Here is a 25880-nt window from a genome sequence, read left to right as displayed (position 1 = left end):
AAACTGAACATTGACTTGAGCGTCGGAGTGCTTTTAGCAGGTACCCGACCGGACGTCATAGGAGGACAGCACGAGAGACGGACACCCGGAGGACCGAGGCGGACGGTTGGTGAAGAACTCAGATTGACCCAGACCCGTAAATAAGAAACAAAAATATTAATTCATGTTTGCTTATCATTATTTGAGCAGCTGCATTTTTTTATTTTACTATTCTTATTTTTATAAAATTTACAAATTCATTAAAATTTTAATACAGTGATTAAATGACCAGAAATACGTGGTTACTCTATTATTTTTTTCCCACGAAAGACACTGCTCTAAGCAAAATTTGATAAGTTTGATGATAATAAATGTGATAAAATAATGAAGATAAAATCTGTAAAATATGTAATAAGGTTAAGAAACTGCATTTGAAAGTAATTCCAATTTTCTTTTTTTTGGATCCGAATGAATTTGATAAGTTGGAATAAAATCGGATCGACCCGTCAAAAGTAGGACGGGTGACCAGGCGTAGAAAGTTTACAATGCTTTTGTCCGTACGTGACCATAAAGAACCATAGCAAAAAAACAAAGCCTCATCTTCTTCTACTTCAAATCACTATGGATCTCTCATAATATTCTCTGTCAACCGAAAACCACACCAATAAAAAATATACTATGATGATAATCGAGCCTCCCATCGCCGTCCGCTTCCACGCCGGAGCCGCCGCGCCACTTCGTACTCTCTCTTAACCGTTCAATCTCTCTCTTCTCTCTCTTAACTGTTGAATCTCTCTCAATTTTTTTTCTTCCAATTGGTTCTGTTTTTAGAATGCTTTCGCTGACTCACCTTAGTGGTTGATTTTGATTCACGGAATGTCACGTTGGAGATAAAACGGTGGCGTTTGCTGTGTTTTGGAGTTCTAATGGAGTAACAGTAGTTGTTATTCATTCACTCGTTGAATTGTTTTGGCTGATATTCTTTCTTTCAAGTGTTTGTTTATGTTTTCCGAATGCTTTCTGTGACTCACCTTAGCTTCGATTTTGACTGATTTAGTATGATGCTGTGAGATGTTTTAATTAAAGATGGCGGTGTTTTGCAGTTCGAATGTAGTAATAGTAGTTATTATGTATTCGTTGATTCAGTAGCTCTTTTTGGCAGATAATAATCGTTCAATGTGGAGTGCTGATGATGTGAACGGTGTGCGTTATGTTGCGTCGGGCCGGCTCGCATGCAGCTGCGGTTTTGATGTGCCTCGGTATGACGAGTTTGGTATCTTATGATCATTTATGACGTAGAGAAGTGTGTTTGATGGTTATGGAATGGAATTGTGGAACTTAGTTAAGTAGTTTTTGTGTTGTGGTTAGAAAAGTAATGGATAATTGTGGAATGATGCTGCTAATGGTGAGACCTCAAATGAATTTAATTAGAATATCCAAAAATGGATTTTGTATAATTGAAAATTGTTGATTTCTGCCATAGTGACTTTTGTAATAGTTACTATAAATGTCGTATTAAAGATTATTTCTTATTGGTTAACAATGAAAAATATTTATAATATAGTGCACTATTAAACTTGATTGCCAAAATCATTGGAATGAAACTGAACTGAAAGTACTGGTTTTATCTTATTCGCTTATTTTCAAATAATAACCACGATGTTCTCAAATATTCAATTTTTATATTTTTATCTACGATAATTTTATGCTTTCAATTTCAAACCATTAATTCTTGTGTTGTTGTTATCGAGATGATTGCAACTTTCTCTTTCAGTGGAATTTCTATCAAATCACTATAATTTTATCCTTCATGCTAGAATTATTATTAGAGGTCAAAAGCACTACAGCCGCCCTTTATTGAGGTTCTTGTGAAATTTGCATGATTGTCAATCCAACATGGCAGTGACAATAGTAATGCTTGAATGCGGATTGGTGTAATGTGATGTAATTGTTAAGATACCATATTAACTAGATATATGACCAAATTATAGTACATAAGTAACTGTAAACCTTACTTTGATTGCTGATTTTGTGAATTAAATTTGGCCTAAAACTCACTTTCTAAGAGTAATCTTTTTCTTTTTTTGAAGAATTCTTTGGTGGGGGTAGGGTATAATGGGTAGGGTTTACCATGCTTCAAACTTAAAGTCATACAGATGAAAATATATTTGAATGGGCAAATGTCTAGTGTTAATGGTGCCCACTATGAATTAGTCTTGTTTTTCAACTTTGTATCGGGATTGAAAAGTTCTCTACCTCCACATTTGATGCTGAATGATATGTCAAGTATTAATATTCAGTTGGATGTACTGCTGGCCATAAATGTTTTGGGAGATATAATCTAGTTTTCTCGAGAAAGCTATATGGGTGCATGTCTTGAAGCAATGTCAGATGCAGTTCCCTAAAGCAACATACTTTCAAAATTTATATTTTTCTTTAATCTGCTGACATCTGCCAAAGTGTGTTGATGTATTCAGAAACATCTTGTTTTATCTGTGATGCTTATTTTGAAAATTTTGGCTAACTTTCATGTCTAGAAATACCAAACGTTTTTAGAGGAAATGTATGATAAATAAATATAATTACACAGGGTAAGAAGTAAAGTATACACAGGCACTCCATTCACAAGAAGAAACAAACTTGTAAAGAGTAGAATTAGGGCATCATCAGAGAATCTGGGCTCAGCTCAGGATCCTATAAAGAAAAATGAGAAGTCATCCTATCATCCATTTGAAGAACTTGCAGTGTCGTCATCAGAGAATACTGAAGATGCAACACTTTCAGCTGCAGAAACAAGCAGAACAATTATTGAGGTACTCAGTTGTATTAATTTTTCTAATCAATAATGTAAACTTAAAGAAAGTGAAAATAAAATTTGGTAAATATTTAGGTTTTCTCATTGTAGTGCTAAATTGGGCAACACAGAATGAATAACTTTCTGTTTGGATTAAATCATTGCTAGAAAACAACACCCTATGTTCCAATCCAAAATCTTTAATGTTCATATATGAAGAAATGAATGATGGTAGAAGTAGATGTCAAAACAAATAGCCGGTGTCCCCCTTTCATTTTACGAGGTTTTGTTTAGCATTTCTCATTTTTCATGATGTATATAAAATTTGAAAATAAGGAAAACATCCTTTTATTTTTAGGTTGATATTTGGGTATGAAGTTAGTTATTAGGTAAAATAAGTGAATAAATTTACTTTTGTGAGGTATTATTCTTTTTTTGGACCCAGGTGTTAATTGAACTTTTGGAAAGAACCGCACCATAATTTTTTTTCTGCTTTGTTTGGACACATGGAAAGTACAGAAGTTGACAAGGTTTCTTGCAATCCTAGGAAAAATAGCTGGAAAATTTATATATGAAAAAATATTATTACAAATTTATTGGGTTTGCCAACTATAAGTCAAAATAATCAACTATATTTGTTTTTCATAAAATTATCAATGTTGTAGAAGTTTATTAAAAAGAATTGTCATTTCATTCCAGTCAAAATCATTACACTCATCGTGCCTGAATTTATCTCTGAAACTTTAATGCCAAAACTATGTAAATGTTCTATTCTATTAAATATTTTAATTATAGTAAAAATTGTTTGGTGTTAATAAACTGTGAGTCTTGGATTCTTTATCCCTAGGCTTAACTCATTTAGCTAAAACTCTGAACTGGGGGGAAGAACTATATCAAGAATACTTGTATTTATTCTTATTATCACAACTGGATTGCTACCTAATGATGATTGCGGTATATCATTTTTAGGTTAACAGCAAAGCAACATTGATGTTCTCAAGTTTGATTAGTGATGAATTTCATGAAAATATTATTTGGCCAGATTTGCCTTATTTGACTGATGAGCATGGAAGTAAGTGAGAGCGATTGTCATTTATTATGTATTAATTTTCGTGGGCTGGGGAAGCTTTATCCACATAATTAAATTCTGTACGTATTGCAGATATATACTTTCAAGTGAAGAACGGTGAAGATGTTCTGCAGTCCCTAACAACAGAAAATAATTTTGTGGTATGGCTATGCCTAACATTTCAGATAATGCCCTTGAATATTTTATTTTTTTTGTTTGAAATAGCAACAGTCAGCTTAACATTGAGTGTTCCAGCATGCAGTATATTTAGACATCTATCTAGTGGAAAGCTTCGTTTTACTTAAATATGAGTGCCTGATTTTTGTGAATTAAATTTTATGTACTAGCTATTAACTAAACTTTCCTGCATTTTCTTGGTGATCATTCTATATTGTTGAAAATGTAATTTTTGAACTTTTGTGCTTCAACAATCTGTTTATTTCCTACAGTACTTGCTTGTTGTGTTTCATTATACTATTTGAAGCACAAACAATCAATCCTTTTGCATAATTTGTGTGCTACATTTTTTGTTTACTTTTGATCTCTCCTTTTCTGTTGCATAATTGTAAAATGTGTCTCATGACATGTTATAATGTTTGGTTTATGGATTGTTTGTTCTGCATCTTGTAGCAAGTCATTGTTGGTATTAATTCCATGGAAATGATTTCCGAGATGGACTTATCTGGTCCTTCAGAAATTGACTTTGGGATCGAAGAAATTGATGAGGAAGATTCTGAGGGATTTGATGACAGTGATGAAGAGGATGAAGATGAAGATGAAAATGAAAATGAAGATTATGATTCGGTCTGATTTTTTTTTTATATTACTTTGAGGCTTATATTCATTTCTGAACTATAAACACCATGAGTAGGAGTTCACAATTTGTATGTTGTTGTTTGCAGGAATGGGTGGCTGCTTTCTCAGATGATGATGAGCAAGATGATGATGAAACACTTGCAGACTGGGCAAAATTGGAGACTATGCAATCTTCTCATCCAATGTACTTTGCCAAAAAGTTGGCCGAGGTAGATATCACAGTTAACATGTTTCTTATACCAATGCCTTTGATTGACCTAGTGTGGGGTTTTAAGGGACCTCATTCTAAAATCCTTCACATATTAATTTTCCCTGGTTTTGTGGTATCAATTGGCTTCATTGTTATTATTATAGATTGCTTCCGATGATCCTGTTGATTGGATGGAGCAGCCTCCGGCTTGTGTGGCCATCCAAGGGGTTATAAGGGCTGCTTTTGTTGAAGAACATTCTACGATACAGAAGCACCTATCTGCTGGTCAATCCAGTGATACCGACATAAGTAAATCCATAGAAAGTAAAGGGGAAAATATTGGTGTGATTAATGGTCATGTGCTTAATTCAGGATCTTCTGGAGATGATGCATCACAGCAGGTTGAAAACAATGAGAATAGTATTGTCCCCATTAGTGAAGCTCCATTTTACAAATTGGAGATGATTAAAATTCAAGTGTTTTCTGCACAAGGGCAACCTGTAAGTTTACTGACTTGTATGTTTTCTTGTGATTGTTTGGAGACAACAACCACTATGAATTCATGCATCTTGTTCATATTAACTGATCCGTGTGCCTTACCATGCAATTTTCTACCTTAACCAAGTTAAGTAATATGGAATATTTTACTGAGGAAGTTAAAATACTGCAAAAAGCAACTACATGTACAATAATTGATAGATACTGGCCTTATATTAGACTCTCTCGAGTTTTTTTTGGTCCATGGACATTGTCTACTAGTGCCTCAAGTCTTTTAGACTAATCTGTTTCAACCGAAGTAAAGTCTGACCAAGATTTGTTTCAACTTAGCATTCAGCGCATTAATCACTTGTGTCCAACTCCTTGGTTTCTATCCCAAGATTAAACATGAATATTTTAGACCTGGCTGGCTTATTGTCAAAATGTATATGTAAGTTAGACCTGTTTTGAAAAAAGTACATTTTGCTGCTGATTCTTTGTAGACTGTCCTTGAAGTAGAAGATTACATGAAAGCCCAACCTGATGTTATTGCACACTCTGCTTCCAAAATCATATCTCGTTTGAAAGCTGACGGAGAAAAAACCTTGCAAGCCCTTAAGTCCTTGTGTTGGAGATGCAAGGGTATTCAAGTGGAGGTAATACATAAATTCTTGAAAATTATGTCTTTAGAGCACTTCTATAAGGAAGTTTTCTCTAAATCTCCCACTTAGCCTCTGTAACCAGTAACTGGTTTTGTAAACAATTTTGGCATACTTCGGTTACAGTTTTTGATACTTTTGTCATTTGATTCAACTAGAACATCAAGTTAATGCACTCTCTTATTCTGCTGCATGCCGTAGATAGAATTTTATAACTGATGGTACTCACCACAAACTTTATAAATGAAGGAAAGGACATCTATGGTTTGAAATAAAACGTTGAACCATTTATGAAGTGTAGAAGCACTTGTGCACAAGCATATGTACATTCCCGTATGCTCCAATCAATAATCACTTTGATTGCAATTTATTGCAGGAAGCACAGCTTATCTGTGTAGACTCGCTCGGATTTGACGTAAGAGTTTGTTCTGGGACTCAGATTCAAACACTGAGGTTTTCATTCAAGAAAAGGGTACACAAGTCATTTTTCATAGATGAGTTTAAATACTTCTACATTTCATAAGTTTTTATATTTGTCCTGCCCTGTATGTCCATGTAGTTTATTCCCAATTATTTTAACTAATTGAAAATACATTTCCAGGCCACATCAGAGTACAGTGCTGAGAGACAACTCAATGATATACTATTTCCAAGAACTCACCCCAAGCAGCAAAAAATGAAGCAAACACATCAAAATGAATGCTAAAACTTTCTACGTGATTTTTGTATGGTTTGTATGTCTTTGGTCAATGATAGTGTATAAAAAGCGAAAGGCAAGGAAAAAGATCCGATGTAGATGCCAATCAGGTTATGTAGTTCGATTACATTTAATTATTATTTTAGTTGGAAGTAAATTTTTCCCCAGTTGCTTCCTTAGTTCTCACACTTGATTTCTTATCGACACTTTTTGTATTCATCACTTTCTTTTCATTAATCTTAAACCTGCAAGTACAGGACAGACAATTAGAGGCATTAGACCCCAATACAATAGTGTGGTCAATTCAGTGGAACCCAAAGTTTCCCGTGTAGAGGTTGAAAGCCTATTATGACGTAGTTCTCCAAAACTGAACGGGTTCCATGGTTCTCTGAGTAGCAATCAATCTTTCCTTTTGGGCTACTTCGTGCATCTCCAAAACCAACGGAAAAAGTTCAAATTGTTTATAGAATACATAGATGTAGTTTAGAATACAGTTTTAGATCGTGCAATTCAAAATTCATTATCAAATTGTGTAATTCATAATGCGTTATAAGATCGTGGAATTTAGAATATACTACCCCTACAAAACCTTCACTTCTAAAGCAATAGTTCACAAGCATGAAACTAATGCAGTACAAGAGTGAAGATTGAACGAAAAATAACAAGGTAAAATGACATTTGAAAAAAAAAAAATGAGGGTGTAGGAGAAAAATAAAGAGGTGAATGAAGAAATTGTCTCCTTTTTAATTTTTAGAATTGCTTTAAAGACCGATTTGGACTACTATATTTTAGTTTTATTTTTACTTTTTAAATATAAATAGAAAACATATATTTAATATTATTCTAATTTATAGTTTTTACATCTTGAATTTTAATAGTTTTATATTACATCGATATGTCATTTCGATTTTTTTTTTATTTTAAATGTAAACTTGTTATTTGTCAGTAGACACTATTTTATTTTATTAAAATTAAGTTAAAGAATTATGATATATTTTAATATCCATTTTGAATGTTAGTAGTGTAATCCAATGTATTGAAATAACGGTTAAGCACTTTACATTTTTTTTTTCATTGTAAATATTTATGTCAATAATAATTATAATATTGAGGGAGATAAACTTTATCTTTAGTATTACATTTCTTTAGTATTATTTTACAGATCATTTAATTATTATTATATTTTATACCCAATTAATTGCACTAATTCAATCACAATTCTAGTTAACGATAATTGGATAACAATTTTAATGTTTTAACCAGTGAACTACCAGAAAATTTTGGCTTTTACGTAGAGTAGAAAACCTACGTATTACTTGAATTCGTCTCACAACATTAAAAATGATGCTCAACTATAAATTCAATGATTTGAATGGGAAGATTACTCTAACATCAGCCATTAGAGACGTAAATGATTTCAACATGGTATTTCCTTTGCATTATTCTGTTAATGATGAATATTTTCATGAAGATTGTATACAGACGCAATTGGTACTTATTTTAAATGCACCTTCAACACAATTGTTATTTTTGCTCGGAACAATTTATGCACTTATTTTTATAATCATTTATGCTTGCATATAAACAGGTACTAATTATGCCTATACTTAGATATGTTTATTTTGCCATGCTCTTTTCAAATGTGAGTCTGACAAGATCACTAAAGGCAATAGATGTTTTAGACTCATTAAATTAATTAAAACAAAATTACGTCCCCGTGAAATTCCAAACCATAAGTTAGAACAATTCCTTGCTATAATTTTCCCATAAATTTAATTATTTCAAGAATACACATAATCTCGGTTCTAAAATCCTGTTTAGCAAGGTTTCCAATATATATAAACCTTCAATATTCATTCTATGATACTGGAACAGCTTAGTGCTATAAAATGAAAGATTAAGACTTGAAAAGTAATAATAATAAATAAAAACTAGCGTGTTAACTCGATTTATTTCACTAAGGTTATGAAAGTCATGAAATGGATAGGAATAGTTAAGAATTGACTTGATTATTAACATCGACACAGCAAATGATGATTAAAACTTACAGTCAAACTCATACAGCTCGTGTGTGGAATCAGCTGTCAATCCTCTTTAAGAGCATTTTCTATCCTTTAGGAGGATCAGTTCACAGGATCCATAAGTTGCTTGCAGCAGATTCTGAGTTTTCAGCTATCAAGTCCTGAAGATATTCTTTGTACTCAGTGGACTTAGATGGCGCTAAATTCTTGTTGACTAAAGCTCGCTAGTTCCGCCTGGGATGCAGTATTTTCTACAGCCAGCCACCACTCCTCATCTTCATCATCAATTGCCTCCTGCTTTAAGATATTTTATTGAATAATGTTGAGTTATGTAAATGTAATTATGTGGCTGCTTAAGATAAAACAGACACATTAATTCACTGTTACAAAAAGGTAATATTCATCTTAGGACAATCACTTGCAAAGGACTTCACCAGCTGAGCTAGTTGACACGTCTCCAATAACCCATTTGATTCTCAGTTTCAATTCAAATATAGCCCTACTTCAATAGTTGAAGACCCGTTGAAAAAGGTCACATAGTAAGGTCAAGTTGGGTCAAATTTGAAATCAAATGAAACTAAACTAAGTTGCGTTATATTGTGATCAAATAATTTGTAAGTAATACCCAACGGAACAAATTTGGATCAGTTCAAGTTCGTTGAATTTCACAACTTAGACTTGATCCTACCTCACCCAATAATTTTCCAACAAAATTCATATTGGAAAACACAATCTGCCACCACTGTCTAAATAATGGGCATAGGCCTCTAGTCCTGTAGTGGATCAAGATAAGAATAACTGACTAGGGAATCCCATGGCCATTGTAATGTAAATGATGGGGTTTAAATCAAGTTTAGGATTTACTAACCATCGTGCTTAGCTCTGTCTTTGTTTGCCTATTTTCCATATCTTCAACAACTCTTATGGCTTCTCGCCACCAGGAATCGTTAGAGTTGTCCTCAACATCGTCATCATATTGTAGAGAATTTTGTTCTTTGTTATCATAAAGTTCATGTCTCCACTTATTATCCACTAACTGTTCATCATCTAACAACCCAAAGGAGGAATCAATTACATCTGAAGGATTGGAGAACACATGAACTGGGATTGGTCGTGACGGAGACCGGTAACCTGTTTCCATGAATAATGAATTAATAAACATGTTAAAACAGAATAGAGAACTGAGTGTGAAAAGGGTCTTCAAGCGCTTCACTGTAAATATATTAACCTCTGCAGTCAGGATCATGACATTTCTGATAATACACTGCCATTCGTAGATCAACCACATATATCACTGGACCAGAAAATAATCAAATTAATATGTTCCAATCCTATAATAGAGAACACAGAAAAATTGAAGACAAGGTGCAACCACACTTCTAACAACAGAAACGAGAAAAAAAAAATGCCTGGCTTCGCTACAGTATCATAATCAAAATACAAGGAATATCTACCTAAAAATAAAAAATTCATTTGAGAGGATACTTAACATTCAGAGACAGCCAAACAGCCGTTCCAGCCTTTCAGGATAAAAAAACAAAGCACTTTCAGGGGATTTACCATTATTGCTTTTATGCTGTCTGCCAATTCGCTCACAGTATCTATTTTTTGTCATGCTGTAGACCATTAGTCTAAATTCCGATAAAAAATACCAGCTATGAATGTTTCCTGTAATTGCGGAAAAAAATCAACACAATGAGTAGGGTAATACTGAAATCTCAAGCTTGAAAAGTCCAGGGACAACATGAAACCATGAAAAAACATGTTAAAATAATAAAGTCAACATTACAAGCTGACATGTATCACCTGGTATATTCCCGACAGAGGCAACAGATAGTATAAATTTGTCCAGAAATGGGAATGGTGACTTTCCCATGAAGTATGTAGTTGAAAGATCACTTGTGCCAATATCCATTGAAAATTCTCGAAGAATTTGGCATGGATTTTTAACATTACTACTCTCCTGTCAAAGTTAAATAAGTATAATAATTAAGTAATTAAGCGCATGAAAGTTTAAATTTCAAGGAAGCTGTCCAGTTATGGGTATGTGCAGATATGGTAAAAGATTTTGAAGAAATCTACAGATTTAATCATTTAACATGATAACACTTTATAAACAAAGAAAGTAAACTTTTCACCGTTGAAAACAATGACCAAAGAATGAAGCACCGGTATTTCAATGAATTATCTAAATCTATGAATCACCAATATTTCTATATGTTTCTTGTATCCGATACCGATACTTTTAGATACTTCGCCGATATGTATAGGTGAAGTGTCCACACCTTTAAAGCACCTATATCTAACACAACTGCATGAAACATATAAATATGCATAATATAAAACCATAGAAATATTGTCTCGTGATAAAGAGAAGATGAAACTAGTTGTTTATAAGTTATTTCAACAAAGACATGAGATTAATAGTACTACTCCCAAGAAGTAATTTATGATGACAATGATTTATAATTTTTTCTATTTTAGCAATGTTCAAAAACCTATGCTTTTAATTTAGATTTCAGAATTTCAATTATAAACTTATTACCATTCATGAATTTTTATACATTTTAAAATATGTATATTATTCTATTATTTTTAAAATAATCGGCCCAAACAAACACATCTTTTCAGATACGTGCACATTATCCGGGCATCATATTGGAACAAAAAGAAATAAAATTTGATACAATAAAAGATTTAAAAATTTAAAGCCCAAATCTACCTCTGTATCAAAATGCAGAGTTTTCACACATTCTAAGTCTGTTTTGCAGACCAGATATGTTTGGCAATCAACACCAATATTGCATATCAAGGAAGCCATGAACATGTCTTCTTCACCCTGTCACTTAAAAAAATCAAACAGAACTATAACTAAACGAAGAAAAAAATTGCACAAAATGAATAAAAGGCAGAATGAAGACATATATACACTGATTTGCTCATGATAATGCATAGTTTTGGCTTTCATTGCATTGAATAAGATCCTACAATTGTCTTCGACAGGAAATTGACAACAATACATGTTATTACCCTTTCTACATGGTAAATAAATTCTTTTCATATACCCAATACCCCCACAGGGTCTAAGAGAAGAATCATGATAATGACCAATTTCTTAAAAGGAGCACTATGTCATATAATGGCTCTTCGTGTTCCCATTTTAACGATGCAAGAACAAATACTAAAACTAAACATTCCAAATTTCATGTAATTTTCTTCTAGGAGAAACCCTTTCCAAATAACATTATTTTGATGGAATAATTCAAATAGCAAATATTAGTAAGAAAAGTGCCATACCAAGTCCTTGCACTTAAATCGCTTTGTCGGTAGAAGAACTGAACTTTTTCCTGCTTTTGAGGAGAGAACAAGACGGAAACAACGATTCCGAGAATATACTGCAGTGTCCACAAAAAGTTGGTCTGCAGATTCCTCGCTGCTAGAATCTTTCCTTACAAACAATTTATCAAAACCTTTACCTTTCGCCCTTGCTTTTTGAACTCTTGAGCATATCTACTAAAATGCAATCGAAGTGGCAATGGTCGATAGTAGATACTGGATGCTATAAAAAATAAATATCATAGAGCATTGCATAACTACTATAAACTTTCCCTCTAACCAACTAAGAAAAACACTTTCATAAAAAGTGTTAGATATATTGTCTTTTATGTTAATTAACGAAATATAGTCTTTATCTTAATTATGTTATTTTTACATATTCATTTGTATTTGGACTTAGCCTCCTTCTCATTATTATAAATGCATGACCCTGTATTTTTCGCACAAGGGAGATTAATCATATATCTAGGTTTACTATATTCAATATGGTATCTAGAGAAAGTTTTTGATAGTCAATATTTGAATTTTGAATTCGTTGAGGGAGGATTCTCTTGGTTCTTGCCATAGAACACGGGTTCTTGTTGAATATAGTAAAACTAGGTATATGATTAATCTTCCTTGTGTCTAAAACACACATAGAGTAATATATTTATAATGAAAAATTATACAAGTATATATGACAACCAAACATAAATATGGTAAATAGAAGATATTGTTAAAAACAATATCAACAATATCTACCAATATCAAACAATAGCAAAAGTTTGTTTCCCTAGTTAACATAAAATGTAATATATCTAACACTTTTCAAAGAATGAAATTTTTGTGGCAAATCTTCAATGAGTATTCAATATGTTAGATGGTGACATCTTCATCTTTGTCTTATTTGGTTTTAAATGTTTATGCTACGGGAGGAATTAAATTCAGAAATGATCATACTCGTTCCTAAATAGGACCGTATCATTTGGGAAGCGATCAACTGCACTGTGGTCGCCTCTTTCTCCTCTTTCAGGATCTATGTTTGTTCCCTTGATTCAAGAACTTTGGACTTTTAGGGTTTTTCTTTCTCCATTACTTCTTCCACTTCCTCTTTTGATAGTGCAATTCAACCTGTTCTTTCAAAATGAATTTCTAGATGGGTATGAAGATCATCAAAACTCTAGTTGCACTGCTTCTGTTGCACGCATATCTTTTGTTGACCTAACTCAACCTTTTTCTCTTGAACCTTGGGTTCTCGACTCAGGTGCCACAAATCTCCGAATAATTTTCCTACGATTACAATGGCTGATAGGTCTAGGGTCTTATTTCATGGTGTTGGTACTGTTAATCTTTTTCCATCCTTAACCATTGATCATGTTCTTTATGTATCTGGGTCCCACTTTAAATTAGTCGTCTAATAAAGGTTTTCAGTATTTTGTTACTTTTATTGATGATTATTACCAATGCACTTAGTTGTTTTTTATTGAAAAATCGTTCTAATTTATTTTCTATATTTCAATCCTTTTATAACGAAATCAAAACTCAGTATGAGATTTCGATTCGAACTTTGCAAAGTGATAATGGTCGAGAATACGTTTCCCGTATGAGATTAAAACGAAATCAAGACTGAGTCAAATCAAATCAAATGATCAATTAGCAAATACTTTTACTTAGTCTTTACGGAAGCCGAGAATTGATTATATTTGTAACAAGCTTAGTATATATGATTTATATGCACCAACTTGAGAGAGAATATTAGATATATTGCATTTTATGTTAATTAGGGGAACATAGTCCCTTTGTTAATTATGTTATTTTTACATATTCATTTGTATTTGGACTTAGTCCACATTCTCATTATTATAAATACATTACCTTATGTATATTTTCTACACAGAGAAGATTAATCCTATACCTAGTTTTACTATATTCAATAAAAAGTAATCAATAATGAACCATTCATAATTTTACTGAATCTAAATAACAGAAAGAAAACCATCCTAATCAAAAATTTAATTCTAGTGAAGGTTGAAAATAATGAAAATACTCAGACTTACTTCTGAAACAAATGCACCTGCGTGAGAGTTGTTCTTAAATGCAGCCTTTGGTATGCAAACTAATACATGACGAGAGAACTTCTCTGCAAATGAAAATACTGAGATAATGGTCATTCCTAACATGGGAAAAATCATAAGTCACAGTAGAAGCACTTAACAATAGTTTTACTTGTAAAATTAACGAATAAAGAAAAACTACAGTAAAACGATGTTGGAATTAACAATATGTTTTAATATATGAAAATTTATTTTTGTATCATGGATTATGTTTTAGTAGTAGTTTCTCTATATTTCCCATTATCTCTTAGAATTTGTTATGTTTTTTCTTTATCCCCGTGATATGTATCCTTAACTAGTTAGGATAATAAGTGCTTCAGGTGTCCATTGGTTCAATGATGAAGTCCTTAGCACTTGGCACAAAGTCTTGGGGACTGAATCCTCCAACCAAAGCATTTCAGTGAAAATTAGACAAGACAAACAATCTTTATATTCACTACTCCCAATGTTTTGGTCAACAAACGGCACCAATGATAGCTGCCATCTAATTTGAACAAGTCAACACTGATCCCTAAGTGCAAATCAATGTGCCAAAGCAAACTGTAACTGTTAATATACATGGATTAGCCACAAATTCTTCGGTAAATTATATTTGGCATAAAAAAAGAGAAAATTGTACGCAGATGGAAGGCATATGAAAGCTAAGGGATCAAGAATTCATGTAAGCAAACAGAAAAAGCTCATCATAGATATAGGCTACACACATAACAGTAATAGACCTGGAGAAAAGCCATACCTTCAGTTGAAGAATCAAGTTCTAAAACCCAATCGTGGTCTCCTTGGATTGCATATTTTTCATGTAAGGCTTCGAAAACCATTGATATCAAGAGATCAACCATTTCTTCTCCATTCTTTTCTTCGTTGACTTTCTTATTAAACTCCAAATCAAAATAAAGGTGACATGGTAAACCCTGGGAGCAAAAAGGAAACATTACGACAGGAAAAAACAAATAAGCACATAGTTTAGAGATAATGCAACCACAACCTCGTTTTGCAAGTTATATAGTGAACACGAGATTATTACCTCTTGAATAACCTCATAATGATGTCGAAATTTGGGATTCATATTCTTGTACCTGAGTGCATGGTCACCAGCAATTATATGGTCTCAATGATATTACTAATTAGTTGCAAATAATGAATCATATGAGAAAGGAATGGGAAGTAAACCTTCGCCAGAATTCTGTATAAGTAGACACGAGGAACCTTCTTTGGCCATTAAAGTGGTCTTGGTAGCTGAAAACATGAACATCTGTTTGCCCTTTGGAAAATTTCATTGCTTCATCCTGCCTAGGGAATGTCATCCAAACTTCCTTTCTATACAAACCCAAAGCAGGATTAAGTCATATTCCGCATCATACATAAAGTAAAAGAATAGTAAATCAGTAAACATATGGAAAGTGTAACGGGTATAACCAACATGCACCATCTAACAAACCAATACCTTACGTTCAGTGTCTTTTTCTGAGAGAGATCAGGACATATCTCTCGTAATAATCGCCATAACATACGTGTTGGCCTTTTGGGAGGCACACCATGAGGAGATCCATAAAATACTATTGGAGAGAATTGCTTCCCAGGACCAATACTTTGTGCTTTTTTGGCTACTGCTGATTTAAGCTGAAATCGAAATGCAAAGGATTTTAATTTTCATGGAAGGATAGTGTATGAGCCAAGTTGCACATATATCTGCAGAAATACAGCAACATTCTAAAAACATCTTGGGTAGAAGAGGAAGCAATCTACTGTACAAAAATAAATAAAAAAAGTAAGCATCCTATGTTTTCATTTCCAAAAGTTTGTATGTATAGCAAAAAGTTAAACTTATAAACTTCAAAGACATAGCAAAGTGAAAATAAGATAGTACAATTATAACTGAAAGTGAAAACAGGAAACATGCTCTCAAACCAAACACTCACCAATTAAACTGAAAGATATATCAAATCCCATGACATTTTAACTCGAATAATCCAGTAATAACTTATAACAAGCAAGCTAAAGTTACCTAGCTACTTAAAGTAAACAAAACGTTTAAAGGGATAAAAGTTGTGATTTTGTTGGAGTCAAGTGTGAAATGGAGTTCCACATTAGGTGAAAATAAGCAAGAAGACCAACATATAAGGAAAAAAGTCAAAAAAACCTATTGGCTTAAAAATTTGGGTTGAAGGTGGTGTCTTAGTTCCTTATATGAGTTCCTTGATGAATTATGCGTTCCAAATTTCCTTATTGGTCTAGATGACTAGCTCAGACAACTACGACATGGATTAGGTGAAACAAACTTAGACAGAGCTCCTCGTGCACCTTTTAGAATTGTTCGTCAATCAGAATTGAAGTTTTAATTCCTAATCTATATTGAAATTTCATGAACCTTTATGACACTGATCACTAAAAAGAAACTCTAATTTGGTTAGAAACAGTATCATAAGCTTTATCTAAATTTAGTCCTTTACTAACAGCAGAAACTACATTACTTTCTCCATGGAAGATTCAATGTTGGTTTTTCTGATGCGTGATAAGGGGGTTTTCAGTTCTTCTCCGACCGATCCTGGACCCGGAGATTCCGAACTCCCTTGCTCCAATCTTCCTCTGCTTCGTTTCCTTTCCCTCGTAGCAGATTCTGAGGCAACAATACAATTCATTTTGTTATTTATTTTTTTAATTTCACACAAAACAGTAAGAATTGGAACTTCATTGCTTCTTAGGGGTTTGGCAGAGAGAGAGAAGAGAAAATTTAAAGAACATACTCGGAGGTGTTAAACCGCACTTGAAGCACGCGAACAAGCGATCAACGTCGCTCATGTTGTTGCTGATTGTGGTTGTTGATGATATTTTCGTTTTCTTTTTCTTTCTCTGTAATTTTTCACTTTTCAGCGGGAATTTGAATTTCGCAGAGAAAAGAAAATGGAGGGTTATGACCGGATCGGGTCTTTTCGGCCTAGAAGTTCGGGTTAGCCCAACCAAAACGGACTTTCTCTTCATGCACCCATAATAATAATAATAATAATAATAATAATAATAATAATAAGGGTTGAATATGTTTTTAGTCTCTATATTTTGGAATGATTTTGGTTGTAGTCTATTTTCAAATTAAGGTACAATTTAGTCCTTCAACTTTAGAAAATTCTGATTTTAGTTCTTTTTATCAATTTTTTTTAACTTTAAACGGCTTTTTCAGTTAATATTGAAGCAAAAATGTGTCAAAGAGTCTAAACAATCCAAATGCTATAATGAAACGTATTTGAAACAACAAATAAAGTTAAAAAAATTTGGTAAAAAGAACTAAAACCAGAATTTTTTAAAGTTGAAGGACTAAATTGTAACTGAGTTTGAAAATGGACTAAAACCAAAATCGGCTCAAAGTATAGAGACTAAAAACATATTTAAACCTAATAATAATAATAAGAAGAAGAAGAAGGAACAAATAGATATTTTGGTTGTTTATGATATTAGTATAGAGTGCCAGAAAATAAAAGTCCCAAAAAGTTGTACTGGATAAGTATAATTAGGCTAAATTCTTGTTTGGACTGGACGATAGGAGATTCCGTTTTTCACATCACGATTTTCCTCTGCAACTCCGAAATTTGAAAATCTTAAAGTTTGTTCTTGTTGTATAAAATGACAGAAAATATATAAGGATTAATATATATATATATATATATATATATATATATATATATATATATTGAATTTTAACTTGTGATTTTTAATGTGTAGTATTCTATAATTTAAATGAAAACATTGTTAGAGACGCAATATAGACTGTATGAAATAGGAAGAAAGGAAAATAATAGTAATTAAAGAATAATAATTGATCTCATTATTTTAAACATATGACTAAATTCTTTTTATTATTATTTTATGGTAGCAAAATAATAATTTTGTAATCCAAAATATTAAAATTTTAAAATATAATTAAAGAAAAGAACATAAACATACACTTAGTTATATTTATATACTGCATAGGTACATAAATGACGAAATCCAGAAATTAAGCAATGGTTGGAATTCTCAACTATTTTTTCTAAACTGTTAAAAGAAAAATTGTGACTACTTTGTTACTTTTTATGATAACTATTTCAGAACATTTTTACTTAAAATGATTCATGATTGATTAGTAACAAAAAAAAAAACATTTACTTCTAAAAATTAAACTTTATAAATTTGAAACTTTATACGATTTTATACAACAATCATCACATGATCTCATAATACTCCTCTTAGAAATTTATAACAAATTTTTCTTGAGGTGAATAATTCTGGTTATGGAGAAACAGGTAAAACATATGTAGGAGTTAAAAAGTAAAGTCGAGATGCATCTGAACTTCTCCTTTGTTGACGAGAGCTTGAAGCCCTTCTTGATGACCCAGATGACATTCTTCTTGCATGTTGCAGTTTTATTTTGATACTGAAACAAGATAGAGAATCAATCAATCAATAACATATACGCCCTATGATCATGAGTTAAAGTTTTGAAACGCTACTCACTTTTGATGAACATCAACATATTGATCAGTTTCATCCAATATATCTTCCTTGAATGATGAAAAGAACAAACATATCAGCAATGTTAGAATACCAGAGAAAGAAAATCGCTAACTATTGTTGCTGCTATTAAATTGCAAACCAAATTTCTAAGGAGTATCGATCATAGTGAGTAACATTAACCTGAAGTAACTCTTCCATAACATCTTCCAATGTGATTATCCCAATCACTTCCTCATCTGTTGTTGGAAAAGACTCCACATTCTCAAAGGATGAACTTGCATCAGGTTGTTCTGATATTCTTTGTGGAAGACCAGCGTTTCCCTCACGATTCATGGCGCTCTTCAGGGTTGCACTGTAATATTCTGTTTCTTGTGAATGCCAATCTGATGCATCAGTTGAGATGCGACTATAATCTCCCGGTTCATATGAAGATCCAAGTCCTATAAAATTCACAGCTACAAGGTTAGATGCTTGCAAGAACCAACTATGTGATACTAGTTAAATGTTTGTGTTCATCGAAATGTCTAGTGACTCCACTGGTGTCTGTGATATAATGCAGATAAAACTTTAAGATACATTAGCAAATTGAATGTTAAGTATCAAATGACTTTTAATTTTGGAGGGATGAACATTGGCAGAAAAAGTACTTTACAAGGACTAATTTAGAACAACCAAAAAACAATAGTTTTAAATTTTTTCAAGGATAATCAAGGAAATTTTTTTATGTAATCAAAAGCAAAACTTGTTCATTGGTATAATCAGACCTGGAGGTTTTCCTTCTTTCTCAGTTGCAGCAGTTCTGATATTTTCTTCACACTTGAGGACAACAGCCATGTGGCTTTGACCATTCTTGAATTGATTCAGAATATCATACAATGGCCAATCTTCAGCAACTCTGATAACCAAAGTGGAACATTATAAGCTCTACACAGATAATAACATACATTCCATTAGTACAACATTCTGAGCACATGAATTTTCTGTTGGCTAGTTATGCTGTTCTTTGCTTTCTTTATTTTTTCATCTTCATCATCATAAGCATTGTCATCTCCCTATGACAAATATATGTTCCATTCAAAGCTTCGTTTATCATCAGCAAAATAGGGAAAGGAGTTTCATACCTAGGAACTCTCCTGATAGTCATATATTTGATTGGTATTTCATCTTCAGGACGACAAAAGATTAAATTCCTGACCTAATCAAGGTTGAACAGACATATCAGAAGATAAGTAGAATTGAGTTAGGTTTAAAGTTCACTCGTTAACATTGAGTAAAAGTGGTACTGAGAAAATAATCTAAGTTGCTATAAACTTGAACATATCAAACTGATATTTACCAATATGATACCAACAATATTTGTCTGTTTTCCAGAGTAGATTGGTATGCGGCTATGACCTTTGCTCATTATTAAGCCCATAGTATGCCTAAAGAGTAGAAAAATTAAGTTCAGATAAGGTGATGCTTAAACATCATAGAAAGACATGAGGGACATACATGTCAAGTTTGGAGTTTATGTCAAGAGAAAATGTTTCACTTAAAGGTGTCATAGCATCTTTAGCAGTCTTCTGTGTTAGGTCCAAAGCTCCAGCAATTATTTTAGTTTCATGAAGTGTCAATTCTCCACCTTTCCCTGCCTGATAGTGAACTTAAGCATATAATAAAAAAAATGTTATCATAGTTCTATAGCAAATAAAATAAGCTAACCTCATCTGCATGTAAATGGACTAAAGTCTTCAACTCTGCTCGTCCTAAAAGTGCAGTATGCCCCTTGCCAAGAAGCCAATCCAACAACTAGCATTGCAGGATTTGCCAACATGTAAACATTGATTGACTCTAACGATGTTATCTTAACAAACTTAAGATCAAAAACATTGACATTTTCTGTGAGAACGAAATTAGGTGTACCAGAAAACATATAATAGACATTGCCTGACTAGCTTTGCAATGATCCTAATATAGATTACAAGTTGAAAACCCTGATCTACTTCACATCTTTAATTTATTGGAATAGATTGAGTCAGTAATTCACTGCAGATTTATTTCACATCTTAAAAAGGTTGTCCTAGTTCATTGCAGATACTAAATTTCTGATAACTTTTCTTATTTGAGTAAAGATAAGAGTACCTTACTAAGTGGATATGCGATTGGGAAGAAAATCAGCATAAGAACTCGAACAAAGGGAGACAATGCTGCTCCAACACTTAAACCATATCGAGAACACAAGGCTTGAGGGATAATCTGTGATCAAACTCTTGGATGAGAAAGTAAAAAAGTGATACAAATATATGTATGTATGTAACTAAATATATTAACAGTAAAGATAATTTTTCTATACCTCTGCAGAGATAGCCAACATGGTGGCAGACATCAATACTGAAATCCACTCAGGGAACATTTTCTCCATAAAAACAGAAACCCCCTTCAATAACAAAATTTTTGTTCAGTGGTGCCAAACCATAAGCATGATAAAATATGTATAACCAGGTATTGAATCTCAATAGGGCATATATATTTAAAGTATGTTTGGATTTGGAATAATATATGGATACATAGATAAAGTTCTGGTTTTCATTTAGTAATCAGTATGCAGAAGCTTACTTTAAATCAGAAGAAGGTTCTTGAAATGATCTGATTAACATACCTCCAGTGCCAGTGATTTAGCTATAAGGAGGGTGCATAAAAGTAAATGCTCATTCTTAACGACTGACATAATCTTTTCTGCAGATAAAGAAATGTTTTCATCACTTAACAAGATGAAGCAGTAAATAGTTGAGTTTCATACCCCAAATTTCTTGTATTTCCTTTGCTAAATTTGTATACCAAAAAGCACAAGGCTAAGTCTTTTATTTTCTTGAGAGTTAAGGTACTCTTGAATGAAGAAAATGACCCTAAACAAAAAGCAATGAGCTACCTGCATTTTTCTGAATTTGAGGCTTCCCAGCTTTAACAAGAACCTCAAGATCAACTTGGCTGAAAGACAAGAGTCCTAGAGCAAGACCAGATGTGATAGCAGCAAATAACACAAAACCCCAACAAGTGCTAAGTAAAACCCAAAAGCGAGATCCACAACAAGGTGCCTTTTCCTCAAAATATGAACTCATTTTTTCTTTGGATGGGAGAAGACAAACAATTACAAGAATTGCAACATGGCATGTAAGAAAGCAGAATATATGCAAAAACCAGGATGCCATTGCCTGCAGATACTTAAATATAAAAATGGAGTATCCCACCATTAGGATCAAAGGTCCCAAATAATGAATTCCCAACTCTTTGGAGAGTTGAAAGAGGCAAAGTTAAACAATTGACGGAAAAATTAAGTTCAAAGGTGTATACTATTTTTTTGTTTTTAAATTTCACAGGTTTCTACGTGAAAGTGCTGTCCAATTGAGAAAATTAATATATATATATATATATATATATATATATATATATATATATATATATATATTTCAAAGTTTTGGCAGTACTAAGTTGAAGTGTCTTTTTGAAAAGATGTAACTTAAGTAGGATTTTGAAGAGTGGTCCAATAGTTAATTCACTGTAATATAAAGACTCAAAGTTGATGTTGAAGGTAGCATGTTCTTTCAGCAGGTATTGGTTATATATGGAGTTTACATACCCCATAAATAACTAAATGGGTTATTCCCTTGAACTTTGTACATAGGACTACTTTTATATATGTTTAGAAAATAATACTTTTATTAAATAATTTTATACATTTTCTGTTTACTAAAATTAATACTTTTTAAGATTATTAGTCTAAATAATAAAAAATCATTATAAAGAAAATCTTAAATCCAATTCTCACTAAAAACAATTGTATAACGAGGTTTAATTTTAGAAATAAATGAGAAGATGATGATACTTGTTTTTTTTTTTCTGATAATCAAAATAAATTAAATAAAGAACAAATTATAATTGTGTGGATAAAAGAATTCAATTGGAATGAAGTAAAGAACATATAAAATGATTAGTTAAGCTAATTAAAAAAAATTAAAAATTGGAAGTATCGAAGAAATCGTTTAAGTTTGACCAAATTATCCTTATACTTATTTTTACGAACATTTCTTTATTTTGAATGTAAACCAGAACCTAAAAATACATTATCAAACGATGAAATTGATAAAATAAAAATATAAAAAAAAAGTTTGAAGAAAAGACTAGAAATTCAAACTTAAACCTAAAATTAGTGCATTCAAAAGAGTCGTATTTGGCCTAATTTGGCTTAGTGGTTGACCACTTAATGAGTCAACTCAACTTGATTCACTTATTTGCGAGTCAAAAATATTTAAACCCAACTCGGACCATGATGGATTAGTGGGTTAAATGACTGACTCACTTAATTACTAGTTTTTTTTTTTTCAATTTTGAAAAAAATAACATTTTTTTTCTAATTCAAATCTGAATAAATTTAAGTCCAAAATGATATTAAACTCCAGAAACAATTCAAAATAAAAAAATATAATACAATCTAAAATCATCTTAAACTTCAAGTATAATAAAAAAACAAGCACAAAAAATAAAACAAATAAGTATATAACATTGATAATTTTTGTTTCACTTAGAGTCTTAAATAAATAAATCCACTTAATTTTGTTCTCTTAAAAGATCATTTTTTTTATACTCACATACAATACAATAAAAATAGTGTTATAAAATGGAGTGCCTATAGTGCCCTTATACTGATATTGCAAAATATCTAAGTTGGTTCGGTTGTTCACGTTCCGCAAGGAATGTTGGAACGTTGCAACTCCAAGTGGTCAATACCACTTATCTACAAGTCTCGCTCGGGATCATCCATGTTCAAAGAGTGGTTTCGCTCATTCACAAGGCACGGTTTCAGGAAGCTTCTTCTGCAAGATATTTTCCTTGGATCACTCCTTTTCATGCTCTATAAACAGAGCACTTTAGTCACTCAAAAATACATTATCCAAAACCACTCTTCTCTCATTCTCTCTTCTTTTAGTTTCATTCTTTCTATTTTCTTCTTTTCCTAAAAGTATTTTGGGTTTATTTTATACTTTTTTTAGATATCCTTATAGGTTAATACAACCGGTATCGTAGAGTCACGCAACGGAATAAAATAAGCGGAAAGCGTGTTACGGTCACAAATCAAGTTATGATGGTCCGTTATTAGAAAATTAATTTTCTTAAAGAATTTTTATCGAACAGTTGATGTTCGAAAAATGTAAAGAGTGTAGGAAGTAGAAAAATTCACACACAGAATTTTTATACTAGTTCGAATCAAAAGATTCTATCTAGTTGTTAATCACTATAAGGAGTGATTAATGTTTTCACTAAAATCGGTTTAACAAATTACAATAAAGTGAATGTAAATGTAATGATAAAACCTTCCTTCGACGAGCGAATCGGAAGGGGCCAACCAACACTTTCCTTCGACCAACAAACCGGAACAGTGTAGTCAAAATCTTCCTTCGACCAACGAACCGGAAGAGAACAACTTTGCCAACTCGAAGAGAACCGCTCCGACCTTTGACATACAAAGCGCGAGCTTCTCCTATTCATGAGACCAGGCAATGCAAGGAACTAGCTTTTTGGAACTTCCTCAAATCACACTGTATTCTCAAAAAGCTCAGAGATCCTTTTCACTCACAGAGAGCTTCCTTTAGGCACAAAGCTCTAATACTCTAAAATGAAAAGTTAAATTCTAAGAGCTGTGTAAAAACCTATTTATAAGCCTAGGGTCAGAAACTGAAAAGACATCTCCCAACTGCCACAAATAATCTATTATCATAAGTGATAATCGATTATTTGTGTTCGTTGTGGGGTTGTCAAAAATGTGATAATCGATTATCTTGAGACATAATTGATTATTCCAAAGACATGGGCAATACTGGATAATCGATTATTCTGTGCAATAATTGATTATTTGCGCGAGCAACTCATTTCTAAACTGGCTCGTGATAATCGATTATCACCCGAGATAATCGATTATTTGCACAATGACTCACTAAATAAGAAAACTTCTAAGAGTTTTTACATCATTACAATTTATCCTATACATTTGTTTCTACAAAATGCGTTTAACAAAGATGCACTGAGAGTCTTCAATTCTTCATCTTTTATCATCACCAAAACTTCACAGTAGCTTCAAGATACCAATGCTCCTCTTTGATAACACTTGGTAGTTTTGAGATTCTCAGAAAATCTGAGAAGTTCTTGTTGTATCTTGGGGGGCTTGCGCAATACACCATGGATAAGTCCTTAAGGACAGTGATTTATATGCCTCGGGAAATCCTTTGTTTGTGATCTTTATTCTTTTATTGTCAGCTTCTAAAACAATCTTAAGGACTTATGGCTGATAACAACAACTCAATCCCAAATAATAGAATATTGTTTCCGGAACTCAAACGATCTTCGCGCAACCTTTTCTGCATGTATAAAAAATCGAAATCTTCTCTAGTTAGAATTTCCAGTTATGGCAAGAACGTGTGTCAACCCTCTTAAACATGTACATAGTCGTATTTTCTCTTTCATCTTCAAAACCTGACTCCAGTCTCCCTCCAAATTCGAAACAAGTTAAAGATTGGGTTCATGCAAACAAAGTATGTCGATATACTTTACTTAGTGCACTCTAACGATTTGTTCGATGTATACTATTCCTATAAGGAAGCGAAAGACATTTGGGATTCGTTAATTCTCAAATACACTGTTGAAGATATCGTCAGACAAAGGTTCATTATTGGGAATTACTATCGTTGGGAAATGGTAGAAGATAAGGACATAAAGTCACAAATCAATGAGTACCACAAGCTGCTCAAAGATATCAAAGCGGGGAATGTTCTTCTACCAGATGAATTTGTTTCAGAGCTTTTGATCAAGAAACTACCGCCTTCCTAAACTGATTATAAGAAACAACTGAAACACAAGCACAAACAAATGTCACTTTCAAAGCTGATCACTCACATAATTATTGAAGATACCAACAGAAAATAGTGTGCTACTGTAAGGGTCAAAGCTTTGTCTGCAAAAGCAAACATGGTAGAAAACAGACCTGCTCCAAAAAGGTACAAACATAAACCTGATCACAATAGGAAAAATAATTTTCAAAAATCTCGTTGATGAGCTGTCGCAACCCATACAAATTTGATTGCATATGAGAAATGCAGTATAGCTAGGGAATGACCCCTAGGTCGTCTCCCAAAGACCAATTTTGCGGTTCGAGAATCGAGTCTAACACGAAGGGGGGGGTTTGAAAAGGTTTTTGCAAAAATTAAAGAACTCATTATAAAGACACAGATGC

At 32.6% G+C, this 25880-nt stretch overlaps 3 protein-coding genes across 7 annotated transcripts; 1 reads left to right on the top strand and 2 right to left on the bottom strand.

Annotated features, from left to right (window-relative positions):
• Positions 1-535: 535 nt before the first annotated feature.
• Positions 536-6994, top strand: LOC106774323 (uncharacterized protein At3g49140). Its single transcript, XM_014661280.2, has 11 exons — positions 536-718; positions 1142-1238; positions 2570-2792; positions 3743-3845; positions 3936-4003; positions 4473-4646; positions 4745-4867; positions 5013-5348; positions 5829-5981; positions 6361-6456; positions 6586-6994. The coding sequence occupies exons 1-11, from the start codon at positions 658-660 to the stop codon at positions 6688-6690; spliced, it is 1539 nt and encodes a 512-aa protein (XP_014516766.1). The 5' UTR covers positions 536-657; the 3' UTR covers positions 6691-6994.
• Positions 6995-8605: 1611 nt separating this feature from the next.
• On the bottom strand, positions 8606-16987 carry LOC106765613 (DNA-directed primase/polymerase protein). 5 transcript variants are annotated; one of them, XM_022781936.1, is made up of 15 exons: positions 16876-16987; positions 16603-16748; positions 15576-15751; positions 15302-15448; positions 15156-15207; positions 14868-15042; positions 14075-14172; positions 12179-12212; positions 12000-12097; positions 11425-11541; positions 10509-10665; positions 10263-10370; positions 9931-9996; positions 9571-9833; positions 8606-8999 (listed from the first exon to the last, which is right to left on the bottom strand). In XM_022781936.1, exons 1-15 carry the CDS (start codon positions 16928-16930, stop codon positions 8892-8894), a joined length of 1800 nt encoding a protein of 599 aa, XP_022637657.1. In that variant the 5' UTR covers positions 16931-16987; the 3' UTR covers positions 8606-8891. The 5 variants fall into 5 exon arrangements, with proteins under 5 accessions (XP_022637657.1, XP_022637567.1, XP_022637592.1 ...); XM_022781846.1 differs by having other exon boundaries at positions 12000-12212; XM_022781871.1 differs by having other exon boundaries at positions 8606-8996; positions 12000-12212.
• Positions 16988-18391: 1404 nt separating this feature from the next.
• Positions 18392-21717, bottom strand: LOC106762226 (DUF21 domain-containing protein At2g14520-like). The gene is made up of 12 exons (XM_014646007.2): positions 21528-21717; positions 21258-21334; positions 20952-21035; positions 20741-20854; positions 20321-20407; positions 20111-20250; positions 19953-20040; positions 19738-19811; positions 19381-19511; positions 18797-19056; positions 18617-18663; positions 18392-18536 (listed from the first exon to the last, which is right to left on the bottom strand). Exons 1-12 carry the CDS (start codon positions 21715-21717, stop codon positions 18392-18394), a joined length of 1437 nt encoding a protein of 478 aa, XP_014501493.2.
• Between the last annotated feature and the right edge of the window lie 4163 nt (positions 21718-25880).

This window comes from Vigna radiata, chromosome 1 (assembly GCF_000741045.1).
Source record: "Vigna radiata var. radiata cultivar VC1973A chromosome 1, Vradiata_ver6, whole genome shotgun sequence".
NCBI lineage: Eukaryota > Viridiplantae > Streptophyta > Magnoliopsida > Fabales > Fabaceae > Vigna > Vigna radiata.
This window is presented reverse-complemented; position numbering and strand designations above follow the sequence as displayed.

Coding starts and splice junctions, on each gene's coding strand:
- LOC106774323 (XM_014661280.2), top strand. CDS start 658: ATGATGATAATCGAGCCTCCCATCGCCGTCCGCTTCCACGCCGGAGCC. Junction 4,868..5,012: donor TTGCCAAAAAGTTGGCCGAG/GTAGATATCACA, acceptor TTATTATTATAG/ATTGCTTCCGATGATCCTGT. Junction 5,349..5,828: donor TTTCTGCACAAGGGCAACCT/GTAAGTTTACTG, acceptor GATTCTTTGTAG/ACTGTCCTTGAAGTAGAAGA.
- LOC106765613 (XM_022781846.1), bottom strand. CDS start 16,930: ATGAGCGACGTTGATCGCTTGTTCGCGTGCTTCAAGTGCGGTTTAACA. Junction 15,752..16,602: donor TTGAATCTTCCATGGAGAAA/GTAATGTAGTTT, acceptor TTTCGATTTCAG/CTTAAATCAGCAGTAGCCAA. Junction 10,666..11,424: donor CTCTGCATTTTGATACAGAG/GTAGATTTGGGC, acceptor TAACTTTGACAG/GAGAGTAGTAATGTTAAAAA.
- LOC106762226 (XM_014646007.2), bottom strand. CDS start 21,717: ATGAGTTCATATTTTGAGGAAAAGGCACCTTGTTGTGGATCTCGCTTT. Junction 20,251..20,320: donor TCCATTTACATGCAGATGAG/GTTAGCTTATTT, acceptor GTTCACTATCAG/GCAGGGAAAGGTGGAGAATT. Junction 18,664..18,796: donor TTATGGAAGAGTTACTTCAG/GTTAATGTTACT, acceptor TCATCATTCAAG/GAAGATATATTGGATGAAAC.